This window comes from Alosa alosa, chromosome 5 (assembly GCF_017589495.1).
Source record: "Alosa alosa isolate M-15738 ecotype Scorff River chromosome 5, AALO_Geno_1.1, whole genome shotgun sequence".
Classification (NCBI taxonomy): domain Eukaryota; kingdom Metazoa; phylum Chordata; class Actinopteri; order Clupeiformes; family Clupeidae; genus Alosa; species Alosa alosa.
The window spans coordinates 15,302,444-15,317,104 of NC_063193.1; the positions used below are offsets into that span (position 1 = coordinate 15,302,444).

Sequence of the window (14,661 nt, forward strand, 5' to 3'; positions counted from 1 at the left end):
ACACTGTCGATCACACGCTCTGAGCAGACCCTGCCATTGTCCTACGCCGTGCCAAAGATGCGGCAAAACAAACAGCCTGAGTAAATACCAGGCTTGTCAAGTAACAGTGATCATCTGCTTGACAACACAAAAGTGATTCACTTAAGCCTGGAGTGTATGCAGCAATTGTCATTTGGTGGGATGCCTTAGCAATGCTAAAAATTTTTAGCCCCTCCTAAAATGTAAGACAATGAGACACACACATCCGATGCAAGAACGGTGAAAATGACTTTTGAAAATGATCTTTTCAAAACAAATAACATCTAACATCATATGCTCGTTCAGTGAATACAACGTTAAATGTCAGAGCTCCCTCATATCTGTGATGTGATGGGGTAAGCATGACTCAGTGAATCTCATCATTTCAGCCACTGCATGACAAGTCATCACATGGGCCGCAAGACAAGTCAGAAGAGGGAATGAGAGAAAAGGGTACAGAGAGAGAGAGAAAAAGAGGGGAAGAGAGAGAAGATTGAGGTTTCTACTCCCTCTGTAATAGATAAGACAGCTCTGGTAATCTGACTCTAAGTCTTTGGATAAAGCCAGTTTGTCTCGTCTCGGCCCGTCTGTCAACACCTCCTTGGTAATTAGGCCTAATTATGAGAGGGAGAGTTCGCTTCCCCTTCATGTTATTAAATAAGGGCCAGCCTCACTGGCCAGGTATCTTTCAACAGCGGCAAGGGGCTGGCGACCTTCAGATCAAACGAAGCCACTATCTGTGCCCCATGGTTTGCTGCTTATATGAGACGGGGATTGAGGAGACCGGTCATTTTAATGTGGGCTTCAAAGATTGGGAATAGGCCGTCCGCATTCCTTCGCTGGCTTGGCGGAGCTGGTATCGTGTAATAGGCAGCTACCCACCTGAGCCGTGAGGCCGCCTCTGCCCCGGGCCCGCGCAGCCTCCCTCCTCCCTCTCTCATTTTTTGCCATTCATAAATAAGCTGAAGACACAGAGATCACAGAGAGGTGGCCATAGAAACCACAGACTGTGCCTCATCCTTTGTGGAGCCGCTGCATAATATAGCACGGCATCAGAGAAATACCTTTCCCTGATTTGTGCATGGGAAAGAAAAAAATTACACAATGCATCTGTTCATAGCGGAATAATAATACATGCTTATAGTCTATTCAATAGACTCACAGACTCACACAGAATTTCTTTTGGACAATCTTGCTAAAGGGCCGGCCCTTAGGTTACTCCTCTGTGCCATGCAACCATATTTAAGCGATTAAGTCATTCTTCTGACTTTATCGAAACATTCTTATCTTGTTTTGGCCTTTGCTTCTCTCCATTCAAACGGAGCCTTTCCACCTCACTGGGGGCAACACAGCGTACACATCATTAGTCTGCCTTTTTTGTTTTCCGTCTTCAAACTATTCTGGTGAGCAGGGGACCCCCAATCCAGCCACCCAGCAGGCTTTAGATTCGCTTACAGAGGAAAGAGAAGTGCTGAATGGAAAAGGTGCTCCATTATAAAAAAAAAAGGCCAGTTAAATAAACAACGTAGGAAGTGCACAGGACTCCCACCCTTTATTGTGCAGTCAAACACGGGTAAGGGGGGAGGGGGTGAGGTGGTTGGCAATCTAGGCTGGAAAAACACTCCTGTGGAAGATATAGAGGGTGAAGTCAGACCCAAGTGCACCAACACCCACTGTCACTCACACTGTCAGAGGGGGGAAGAGGCTGTATTGTTCCTGTCAATGGCGTGAATGCTGAGTTCGGCCGCCAAAGATAAGGGCTGAATGCAGAGCGTCTGTCAGAGAAGTTCACTGATGGAGCACTTTGTCACTTCAACCCTGATCTAGCTGGGGCTTACCGGTGATTACTAACAATGGTCGAGGACCAAAAGGTAGGCCTACCTGTCCCTTATCTGTTAGCATCAACGCCAGTTTCCTTCCTTGGTGCTTTACCTAAACACCTGAAGGAGGCTAGACTATTTGACAGCCCGAGGCAGGCTACCCTTGGTACCACGACAATTATGACACATTAAATAATGCGGAGAACATATGAAATGTAATGCAATGCATGGAGCAAACCCTAATCGTATTGATCGTGACGTAGACCACTGCTGACCCCACTTTTCTGCATTACGTTTATCTTCTAAAAACAAATATTAACTGAGATGGACTAAGCATTTTGCAAACATAAAAGGTCTTCTGGGAAACTAGCCTACTTAATCGCGATCGCACTAGAAGTAAACACTACAGAACTTTACTGGACTCCACACAACTTCTTTCAAAACATTCTTTCGGTAACGTTAAGTGTATCCCACTACAGGGAACACAAACACAGAGACAAAAACACAGGCTTTGACAAGAAGGCGATAAGAAAAGGAATAAGCACAAATATTTGCCAATTGTGACTTTACATAATCAAACTACAGACGGACCTTTCAGAAGCTAATATAACACAGCATAAGCTGGAAACTATACCTGAATGGAAGACCCGTGAAGAAAAACATGCGCCGTTGAACTTGAAAGACCCGAGAGTTTCTAGGGCTGCCCATAGCGGTGCCTGATTTTTTTTTTTCAAGTTCACTCACACACACGGAGCAGCCTATGGAGTAATCTGAGTATCCAGAAATTCGCATCTTGCTGAAGGAGCATCTCAAGATTTTTTGGATGAAACCTTAGAGAGAGTTGCGCATTTTGACAGTCTAACGACCCATTACGAAAAAGAAATAGGCTATAGGGATTCATTTTAGTCTACAGCCTAGGACAAAATGTTGTAGCAAGGCTGGTATAGATGGGTAGGCTAGGCCTATTATTGGAATATTACAGTATTTTTGGACATAGAAGTAGCCTATTATAAGACTGTACTGTACGAACACTAGGAGACACGGATATTATAGGGGTATTAAAACATCACAGAAATAGACTAGGCCTACTATAGAACAAGGCCTAGGCTATAGAAATCAGGCCTAATATAAAGGAAAAAATAACATTAGGCCTATAGAGTATAGTTCTTTAATAAAAAAAATAAAAAAAAAGCGTTTAGCAAAACGCTAAATCAGTATTAGGCTACTATAGTTCTTTTCATAAGGTACTATAGGCCGTAGCGTTATTTTTCATTTTGTGCTTCAAATATATATTTAACTCTCTAAACATCCTTACAGGCTAATACAAACCTACTGCACACAGACGATCGTTCATTTCCCCCCTTAGCTAATAGAGAACTGAGAGGGGGGAAAGAAAGGTCTAATCCACAACGCACACAGTGTTCTTTCATAAAGCAGGAGAAACCTTTATTTGTCCATTCCTATCATAGAAAAGGGGAGGTTCAGGCTCGACTGAGCACAGGCAAAAAGATTAGATGAAACCAGAGCATTTTAAACCTCTTTGGGGGCCCTGGATTAAGCTGGGTGATGGCTACTGAGTGCCTTTCCCTAGTAGTCCTAAAATGAAACAATAAAGCATACAATTCCACAGGTGTTTGTTAAAATACATGGGAATTTGGCATGAAGACATCTTGGTTTGACATGGGCATCTGGGCTTTTAAAGACTTAAAACTCAAAATAACCCCTTTGTGCCTCATAGTAATTTAGCAGTACAATGTAGCATTGACCTAATCTAATCAATTTTTTTTCCCTATCAGACCAGTGATGAGATGGGTTTGCAGGTGGGTGATGGCATCCGGGTAAGTCAATTATGGCAAATGGACTTGGTGGGATCGTGAGCCCTCAGCAGGGGGTGTGAAAAATGGTCTTCAGTGCCGGCCTGGTCAGGTGCCATCCCCAGTGCCCTCATGAATTATTGGTAGCCTCTCAGCTTACCCACGTTGAAGCACAATGCCAGGCTGAGACAACTATGGTCTCCCAGGGTCTGGGAGGGGTGGAGAAGGGGACAGACGCCATTGTGCCCCCTCAGACTGGAGTACGCGAGAAGGAAACGCCAGCGCTCCCACACTCTCCCCTAGCACGGGGACACTCTGCTCACCTTACAGCTCATCACTAAATTGGGAAGGTGCTTAGCTAAGTAGCAAAAGTCTGACTGTTACCTGAGTGATCAGAGACTGTCCAGGGAAGGTAACAGATCTTGGGTCTGAATAAAGAAATAAGATGCATTACTGTGAACAGCTGATCAAAGTGGTGTTTGAATGCATATAATGTTGTTGTTTTTTTTTGTTTTTGTTTTTTAAAGTCATCAATGTTCAGTAAAATAAATCTGTTAAGGTCATTTTTGAAAAATGTTATGTGTTGTGTCCACTGTAATATGTTAAATTAGAGTTTAGAAGTAGCCTATTTATGGATATCCAGATGCAGTAATGAACATCAGTGTGTTTAATGGGCACTCACACAAGACATACACACTCACTTCTAGTGTTGTCAAGTAAAGCTACACTTTAGTCTAGTGCCAAAGCTGTTCCAAGACAATTGTGAAATGTTTCAAGTGTGCACTTCGTTCTGTCTGCCAACACTGCGAGCAAATCCTTGCACACCACTATTTATCCTTAGCAAGTCAACTTTAAAGTGTTAAGGCATTTCAAGGTTGTGGGTGAATCCGATGAAAATTGTTTTTCATGGCCAAATGTGTGCACTCAACAGCATTAGAATGAGGCTTGGACCCTTCTGTCATAGCACCGGCAAAGCAAATCTCAGCAGCACAGCACAAGTCAGCACAGATCAGCTCCACCAACAACATCTGTGTTAGCAGCAGCAGGTGTGAGTAGAGACATCACCATGGCACAGACAGTGACACCAGCACAAAAATGTACAGACTCACACTCAACAGGCACGTTTGGCAAGAGCCCCAGGTTCAAATAATGGTGGGGGGGCATTTCAAGTCTAAGAATGTACATGCGTATGGAAAGGGTGAGAGGCCTGTGTTGAAATTTGGAGCATTCAGGTACAGTATCTCCGCGGTTGTTTTTCTTGGGAGGCTTTAAGATAGGGTCGTGGTGAGAGCGGAGTGAACTCAGAGAAGGTGTGGATGGACTGTTGGATCGGGCTGGTGTGGTGTGAGGGGGAGAGGATAGTCGCGCCATTCCTTGGGAAGAGTTCCTCCCAGGAGCTGTGCGTCAGAAGAACTACCTCTTATCAGGTCCTCTTTGAAACACTCTTGCACTTTTCATGCAGTCAAGATCACATATGGACAAAGTCAAGGACAATTGTTCGCCATACTCACATGCAGGATATGTGGGAACCTGACAGTATCTGTAATGTCATGTTTTCTTTCTTGATACATACGCATTTGTCTCAGTGCAGTGGTCGTCTTTTGCTTTGAGCTCTACCACATAATGATCACCCATCCAACATGGGCCTGAATTGTCATGCATACGACATAAAGAGCTGGGGCCATGATAATTACCGCATGTAGTGCTGTACAAACATCGCTGTGTGTGCATAGAACGGTTCTTGAGTTCTTGACCCTGCCATTTTGGTTCTACATGCTTAAAATGGTATCAAGGAGGAGCAGCATTGAGACGTTTAAGTGAAGGCTAGTGTTTTAGTGTTCCATTTCAAACTCTATATATCACTGATACTTGGCGAGGCGTCCCTTCCTGTGATCTCTGTGAGAGCAGACGGCCACAACAAAGACATAAATCACCATCCAATGAGCAGCTACAAACAAGACAAGCAGGTTACGAGTCTGATTTGAATCTAAGAAAGCATATGTTTGGACACATACTGTAGACATGCACACAAATGCGCACACAAACTCACACTGCGTGACGTTTTTCTTCCTTTGAATTTACTCCAACACATACAGTGCTTGGTACTGGCTCACTAAACAGGAAACATTAATCACTCTCAACACGCACAACGGAGTCCGTCCTAACATGCAGTCTCTCAGCTTCATGAAACAGCCCCCCCAATAGCATGCAGTCTGAAACGTGAAAAAAAGGTCCTAGCCAAATAGGTGAATCTGTAGTGGTGTTGGCTTCCAAGGCCTCTGGTCTTTGTTAAACATTTAGGAACAAGAGAGGAAATAGAGCATGCTGGATTAACACCTTGTCTACACGAGAAAGCAGTGTGCTTTTCCTCAGCATTTTCAAAAGATAGGATGAGGTTTATGATTGTGTAAAAAAAAAAAAACATTTCAATGTTGTCAGTGTAAGATGGTTATCATCATCAAGATTATGGCCCTTGCCTTTACTTTGCATGTTCGTGAGAATCCTTTGTTTTGTACATAGGGATCTGTTTTAAAGGGTTTTGGTTTTGTGGTTGGTAAGTGTTACTAAAATAATACTAAACTAAACTAAAATAATAACAAACCTTTGCTAAGAACAATTAATAAAAACAACCCAAAACAAAATAGGACAAAACATCAACTATATCAAATGAATTTGCATAGACTTGATCTTCTTAAGAAATGTTTTGTTGGTGTCTTGCTTAACCCAAAACACCCGCTAAGGTATTGAGTCATTATGATCTGGTTAATCATGGCTAATGTAATGAGGAAGAACTTAGCGTCCTGTGTGGCCTCGTCTGACAGCATGATTTGTGTCACTATATAAATAGCTGTTTGTGTCTGGGCATCCAAGGTGAGACTTGAGGATAAGACGCTGTTTTCATTTCTGCCAGTCTAAAGAAGGAGCCCTGTGAGTTACACAGGAAGGTGTGTGGCATTTGAAATGGCAATAAGATGGTCGTTTTTTTGGAGGGAGAGGCCATTACCTCTAAATTGAGTAGTACACATTAAACAGCTTCATAAAACAAACTCCGCTTTTACTTCTGAAGAGTCACTGCATCCTCATTGACAGCATGTCAACAGATAAGCACAGCAACCATCCAGCACTGTGTTTTATGAGCTCATCATTATGCTACAACGATACTTAAAGCAAGGCCATCATTTTTAACATCCTCTCTCTTGGCTGTAGCACAATGCTTTCAGAAGTTCAGCCTAGACAGCCAATCCTCACAACCAGAAGTCCTCCTCCATTGGCCTGCTGATTTTCTCACAGAAGCCCAGCTCTATAAGATAATGGCCCGTGCAGACCATATGCTCTGAATTACAGGTCCAGTATCTCCTCTTATCTGTTGCTGATAAGCCCACTTCCCACTCTTTGACCTCAGGGTGGCCCTGCGATCATTTTAGGCCTCAAGAGTCCAAGGGCCAGACCCCATTGGTCATTAGTCAAATTCTCAAACTCAAATTCTGAGCTTGCACCAAGGAATTGTCAGCAGTTTTCCCAAATGCAGGACAGTGATGCAGTCACTTCCATGGATTAAATCAAATGGATATTAGCTCATGTAACAATGGCCATACTGCACAGTCGTATCAAACAGCAAAGTATAGCTTCAACCCCTCCTTCTGTCTGCATCACCACAGTGTGCATTAAAAAACATTAGATCATAGTTATGCAATGCAAATACACAACAATATTATGCAATACGACTAAAGCTGTAATAATAACAATATAAGATTTAAACTTTGTCTACATTACTACAGTGTGCATTGAAATCTTGTGGCTGACAGCTCACACTAATGCAAAGCAAGCATTAAAAAGACTGAAACTGGTTGGATAACATGCAAATGTTCAATATTACAATGACGTAACAAGAAATAGCAGGACTCCTCAATAGCAAGAGCACTGCTGGTTCAGCGACCACAAAACACCAGACTGTTTGAGTCAAACCGTCTTGCTTCATTGGTTAACCAGCCTCCACTCACCACCCACACCTCCTCCTCCCTGGTGTTTCTCCCCAGGACCCCACCCTTCCCAGGCCCGGCAGAGGCCCTGCAGGCATCTCACCGTGACAGTTCTGAAGAAGTCGCTCAGGGCCCGGCAGCCGCACCATAATTGGCCCCTATTCATTTCGCCGAGCTAATCCTCGACTGGTCTCGTCCTTGTTCTCTTTTTTTTTTTTTGCTGATGCGAGCATCACTTTCTTCTCTCTTTTTGCAAATGTTTACACAAGACACTGAAGGCAGATATGTGTAACTCCTCCCTGAGCTTTTTGGACACAAACGCCGGGTCTGTGTAACCAAGCGTGCGTCCCATCTTGCCCCTGCGTTTCTGGGAGGCCTGGCAGACTGAAGCCACAATGGCGCTGTAAATATAGGCCTTGAGCCGGACTGTCAGTTTTCAATGGGCTGGGATTAGGCCACGGAATATCGCTAGAACGCACCTTGACATGTTGACATGTTCTGCTAAGTGCGTTTCAAGGTGGATTTAGCCACATTTGTTCCATTTTAGGGCAGAGACGAAGAATAAGAAGAAGCGAAAGAGAGAGAGCGAGAGAGAGAGGGAGAGAGAGATTGAAGGAAAAAAAAAGACGGGTCTAAAAGCCTGATGCTGCCAAACAGGTCTGCTCTCTTTGACTTGGTCTGGGAGACTTCACCCCCTTTTGTGCGTGGAACAGAGCTGCAGAGTGGAGTCCAGTGTTTTTAGGGGTGAAGTTGCTTAAAGGGGTTTCTGCGTTTGTGAGAGCCCCGTCCTTAACCAAACAAACAGAGAGGAATTTCAGCCATTGTTGGTGCACGAGCTTGAGTGACAGGTCTGCAATGCAGAGGAGCCCTGTCAGTGGAGACAAGGAGGTCAGTGATGGCCCACCCCCCCACTGAGCATGCTCTGCTCTGGAGACCTGACCCAACACACACGTACGCAAATACACACACCTACACACACACACACACACATATGACAACACATATTTAGTCCTAATTCAGAGTTTCGAGTTGAGCTGTCCAAAACCTGACACATACATAATCAAAGCTTGTTATCACACACAGATGTGTATATTCACACAGACAAAGTTAAATACTGCACAAAATACTGCACAAACATCAACACGCACACAGACACATCAAAATACAGTGCTAGAATATTTTATTAATTTAACACTTACACTGTGTACAAAGCTTTATGACAAATACGCTTCTCTATTTACAAAATAAATGAAGGTTGGAGACCAGGTTGACATCAGACTTGCTCTGCCCGGGTTCGGGTTTTCGAGCAAGTCCTCATTAGCTGGCCCCTGGAAAGCTGAACCCTGACCCCACCGGCCGCCTTGTTTACCGGGCTGGGACTGACCCGCCGACGCTCCTGAGCTCTGTCCATAAACACCATTCATCACACACATGCCATATTCAGTAACAATGACAACGCTTGTTTTCCCGACGAGATATTGCTCTTGAGAAGCCCTTAAAGCTCCAAGTCAGTCTGTGGGAGACTGTAAACAGCATCGGACACAGTGACAGAGACTAATAGGTGGTGTGTGCGTGCATGTGTGTGTGTGTGTGTGTGTGTGCGCGTGTGCGTGTGCGCGTGTGCGTGTGTGCGTGTGGTGGTGAGGCGTGGGTCCAGCGGAGAGCGGCCAGAGGGGGGGGGATCCCCCTCATGGCGTGGTAACTGACTGCCATCTCAGATCTCCTGAGGGATCCCTCCTAAGCCCAGGCGCGGATTCATTTACGCTGGGCAAACAAGCCACCATGTTGTGGACTGTGTGTGTGTGTGTGTGTGTGTGTGTGTGTGTGTGTGTGTGTGTGTGTGTGTGTGTGTGAGTGTGTGAGTGTGTGTGTGTGCAAGTGTACGTATGTGTATGTATGTGTGTGTGTGTGTGTGTGTGTGTGTGTGTGTGTGTGCGTGTGTATGTGTATGTGTATGTGTATGTGTGTGTGTGCACGTGCATGTGTATGTGTATGTGTGTGTGTGCACGTGCATGTGAGTGTGTGTGAGTGCGGGCCAGTCCCAGGCCATCCCCGGCAGCGTTTAAGTGTTTGTGCGCTTTGCGAGTCCGGCTGATAGAGTCAAGCTGTTGGCGCGGGGCTGGAGGTCAGGGTCTCTCCGTCAGCACCCCATCCCTGAACAGAGCACACACATCCAGGCATCCCTAGCCACCATCACCCACCCACCCTCTCCCACCCGCCCCCCCGCTCCCTCCGAGCGCTCCCTCTCGCCCTCAGCCCCAGGTACAAATAAACCTGGTAGCCCTCGACCCTCAACCACCAACCCCGGCCGCAGCCAGAGCCGCTGTCACTCCCCTCGTCAGGCTCATTAATCAGCCTGGGCAGATTAGACTTCAAACAAAAATAAACCCATCCAGGCTCGCCCACCCCGCTCCACTCCACTCCACTCCGCTCCCTCCATCCCCAAACTCTCCTAACCCCCCCCCCCCCCCCCCACACCCATCCAGTCATCCGCTCACTGTCCTCCACCCAAATCCAGCTCCTCAATGCCACATTAAAAGAGATACCGCAAGGCCGCGGTCGGATTTGGGGGTGGCGTTTCAATATTGGGGGGGCCGCTGGTTCGGCTTTGACGAGGGATAACGAATCCCCGTAGCGAGTGTGGGACGGACCGACTGTGATGGAGGGATGACAGGTCGGGGCCCCCGGGGGCCTCTCAGGGGTGTTGCCCTCTGGGCCAGGGGGCTATCAGCCAGTGTGGATAAACAACTGATAGAGCTTATCTTCTCTGGGAGGGAGAGGAAAAAAAAAAAAGATAAATATAAAAAGAAGTCCGCAGTCCGCATGGTGCAGCACAGAGCAGTGCACCCGGGCGATTAATCCTGGAAGTATGTGACCCGATCGCTGATTGGGTTTTGTGGAGACTTCATCAGAGTAATGCGATAATCTGCTGATGGGGGCGAGAGGTCTGAGGGAGGTGAGAGAAAAGAGGAAGGAAGGAAGGAAGGAAGAGAGAGCAATATCACCACCTTTAGGCCAACTATGGTACTGCCACTGCCCGCAAAAAAAGAAAAAGAGAGAAACCCTCCAACAAAAACATATCAGAAAAAGACCCCAGCGAACTCTATCTTCCCTGGCGGAGGGGATCGTGTTGCAGGGGCCTTCTGGCTCTGGGTGCCCTAACACAGAGAGGGCCTGACAGAATGTGTTATTGCAGGGCCCACGTATTCCCCACTGGGTTCGGAAGGGCACAGACCTAAACAAGCTCTCTCTCTCTCTCTCTCTCTCTTTTCTCTCTCTCTCTCTTTCTCTCTCTGCCCACCCAGCTCCCTGGCCGTGGTCTACCCGTCACTGACTGACAGCAGGGACTCGCCAGGGTGTTTGTCTGTGTCCATGGGAAACGGGGGGCGGTGTCACCGCGGCGACGGCCCTCTCTCTCATCCATCAGTGTCAGGGTGGGTACCGTGTGTCACCTTCAAGACTAATGGGCAGGAAGTACAGCCGGAGAAACAACAATATTTGCAGAATATATTTCTGAGACGCTCGGGCCCTTGCTGCTGTCTACCTCCCTCTCTCTCTCTCTCTCCCTCACTCTCGTGTGCGCTCATTTCAACAAACTGTAGCGGCCCCTTAATCCTGATTTATGGCCTTGTTTACGTTGTTGCCACCGCGCTGCCTAAGATTGGTTTGCTTTAACCTGGACAAGTATTTTCCCCAAGTAAAAATCTAAGTGCGCAATTAGCGCTCCATAAAATAATCTTAACACACGTTAAAAAAACGCTCGGGAGAGGGTCCACCACCCTACCCGCGTGGTGCACAATGACCGAGTGGTCAGAGTTTGGAGTGGCTCATGGATTGAGTGGCATTTCAGAAAGAGTAGATCTCGAGCACATGACCCAGGAAGATGGCAGGCAGGCTATTCCTTGACAAGTACACGTCTAAAAGAGGTTTTGAAAGGAGAGTGACCTGTGGCTGGGCAGCGGGCTAGCAGAAGTGAGCGCTGAGAGACACAACGCTAAGAGGTGGCTCTAAGGCCTGGCAATCTTCAACTCCTCTCCCCTGCCTGCATGTCTAGCAGGCCCCTCTATACTGGATAGGCTCTGGTGTGTGTGTGTGTGTGTGTGTGTGTGTGTGTGTGTGTGTGCTCGTGCTGTTCAAAGAGGGGGTGCTTAACCTCAGCAGCCCGTTACCGTGGCGTCCAACCCGGAGCGTTTGGTGACGTTGAGCTTGGTCAGCTCCTCGGCGCAGGTGGGGTGAATGCCCACGGTGTTCACCAGGTGAGTGTAGGTGGCTCCACACCTGCACACACAGAGGGAAGGAGAGAGGGAGAGAAGAAAGGGAAGGAGAGGGACAGAGAAGAGAAGAATCAAATGCAGCATTCATCCTCTAATTAAGCCCTTCACCTCCCCTTGCTCTCTCAATCCCTTCTTTATCTGTGCAGACGGCCATACTGGATATTAATCTATCCATTCAGCCACCTGCAGTCACATCTGTACCTAATGAGATTTTGAAAATATATATATTTAAAAATTCTCATTTAATTTTCTTTAATTATCTATGAAAGCCATAGTGTGGGACAACAAGGGAGCCGTTGCTCCTGTAATGTAAAGGGGGATGGGTTCAAACTAAAGGAACGGCTTTGACTCCCAGAGCACATGGAGCTCATGGGTTCTAGTTTTCTGCTGCAGCAAAGACACCACACATGGTGGACTCACTGGAAGCCCAAGGCAAAGCCCTGGATGACCTCTCCAGCGTTGGGGCCAGTGAAGTGCAGGCCCAGTATGCGCTGGTCTCCTTCACGCAAACACACCGCCTGAGGAGAGAACATTGATAGAGAGAGAGAGAGAGAGAGAGAGAGAGAGAGAAAGAATTAAAGAGAGAGACACTCAGTGATTTTTTTTTTTTCTCTCCCATAATTTCTATACAGTAGGAATGGTAACACTTTACTTGACAGTATCAACATAAGAGCGGCATGACACCGTCATGAGCGGCATGACACTGTCATGAACATCATGACATGTCCTGACACATGAACCCTAGCCCTAACCCTAACCTCTAACCCTAATCCTAACCTGTTATGACAAAAACCGAATGTCACTTAATAACAGAAGCATTATGTCATAAATGTTTCTGACTTGTTTATGACACATTTGTGACAGTGTCATGTCACTCTTATATCGATACTGTCAAGTAAAGTGTAACCGTAGAAATATATATACTGTACATAATGTATGACATCATATTGATCCACAATGGTTTAGACTATGAATAAGTTAGAATAAGGTTTAGTCCAGTGGAGTACAAGCTAGATGTGCTGCAGAGTGTGGCAGAAAACATAAACAACACTTTATATACTGTAGTACATGTACAGATCGCGTGCACAAAGATATGATTGTATCATTGTTCATGACATGTAGCAAGTGTTGGATCCTGAAGTGGTTTTGAAGGTGTCTAACCTTGATGTAACACTGACTGGCATCTCGCTCTGCCACAGTGAACTCCAGTGGCTTGTAGAACGCATGGAACACCTGTCCAGAAAGAGAAGCGGAGGTGAGAACCTTACACTGTCCCTGGGCCAATTGCACACATCCGCTGTCTCTTCAGGGAAAACCGCCGCATTAGGGCGCATCCGCATCCACATCCGTAACGGTAATGGGTCTGGCTGGAGGGGGACTGCAGGTGTGTTGGAGAGAGCAGTTAGCGCTCAGAGTGGTGTCTGGCCCTGTCAGGTCTACCACGGCAAACCGAAAAGAAAGAAAGAAAGAAAGAAAGAAAGAAAGAAAGAAAGAAAGAAAGAGAAAAATGTAGAGCAAAAATAGATGGAGAGAGGAAAATGGAAAGAGTGAGTGAAGGAGAGAAAAGAGAAGAGGGAGAGATAGATAGATAGATAGATAGAGAGAGAGAGAGAGAAAGAGAGGGAAAGACAGAGAGAGAGAAAGAGAAAGAGAGAGAGATGGAAGCGAGCGTGCCGACACAAGTTGGTGGTGGACGAGCAGCTGTCAGAGCCAATGAGTGGCTGTCTGTGAGCCACAGCGTTTGATGGTGGGGCTGTCTGTCGTCGGGCGTTACACGCCTCAGTCAAACCTCCTGCACGCCCATCAATCACGGCCGCCAGCCACACCGCACGTCAAACAGGTTAAGGTGTGTGTGGCGCAGGTGTCTCAGGAAGAGAGAGGGAGAGAGACGCGCCCGTACACAACACCAAAGAAAAACAACAGTGGCGCAAACAAGTGCACACACACACACAAGTAAATGCATACACACTCAACGCAAAATATGTCACGTCACAACTTCCACTCACAAATGAATACTGTGTTTTTTCACAAGATTTCCTGACCACATGGATACCAACAACAGCAATTATGTGTGCCTGACCGTGTTATCATTAATACACATGCGGTCACGCAGACAGGTCAGAGTTATGTCTAGTGCCTGTTAGTTTAGTTTCTTTCATTGATGTTGTTTACTGTACATCACCTGCAATAAAAGAGACAACAAGCAAAATCAAACATACTGTTTGCCAACATATTGACCATTTCTCTCGAATCGATGGACCAATCAAACAGAAAGTGAAACGGATAAGCAAATAAATTAATAATTTAAATAAGCAAATAAGCTAGGAACTAAGAGTTTATAACATAATAATGAAGTCTGGCAAACTGAGTGGACATGCCATAGGGTGAGTGAGCATATGCGCTGCTCTGTGGTCATCCGTACCTCAATGGAGTCCTTCCCATACTTCTGCTCGGCCTCCTCTTCAGACAAGCCAACACAGCTATACTCCAGAGGAGTAAACACAGCGGTGGCCACCTATGCACACACGCACACACACACACACCACCAGTCATAAACATACAGATATACACACGTACAAACAAAGATAAAAACATAAATCAGTCACATGACTGCACAGACCGATGTAAAATCACATGTTAAAGCACAATCACACACACACACACACACACACACACACACAAACACAAACACAAAAACACACACACACACACACAAGCAAACAATTATCCCCCTCAGCAGGGTCAGCAAACAGAG

At 46.2% G+C, this 14,661-nt stretch overlaps 1 protein-coding gene across 1 annotated transcript in view; it reads right to left on the minus strand.

The window, feature by feature from the left end:
• The window catches only part of txnrd2.2 (thioredoxin reductase 2, tandem duplicate 2), a 36,389-nt gene that overhangs the window by 2,302 nt on the left and 19,426 nt on the right, over positions 1–14,661 (minus strand). Inside the window, exons 14-17 of the mRNA XM_048242934.1 lie at positions 14,329–14,421; positions 13,068–13,139; positions 12,327–12,424; positions 11,786–11,910 (exon numbers count right to left, since the gene is read on the minus strand). Of these exons, the coding sequence (XP_048098891.1) occupies positions 11,787–11,910; positions 12,327–12,424; positions 13,068–13,139; positions 14,329–14,421 (387 nt within the window). The 3' untranslated portion in view covers position 11,786. The remainder of the gene's footprint in view (positions 1–11,785; positions 11,911–12,326; positions 12,425–13,067; positions 13,140–14,328; positions 14,422–14,661) is intronic.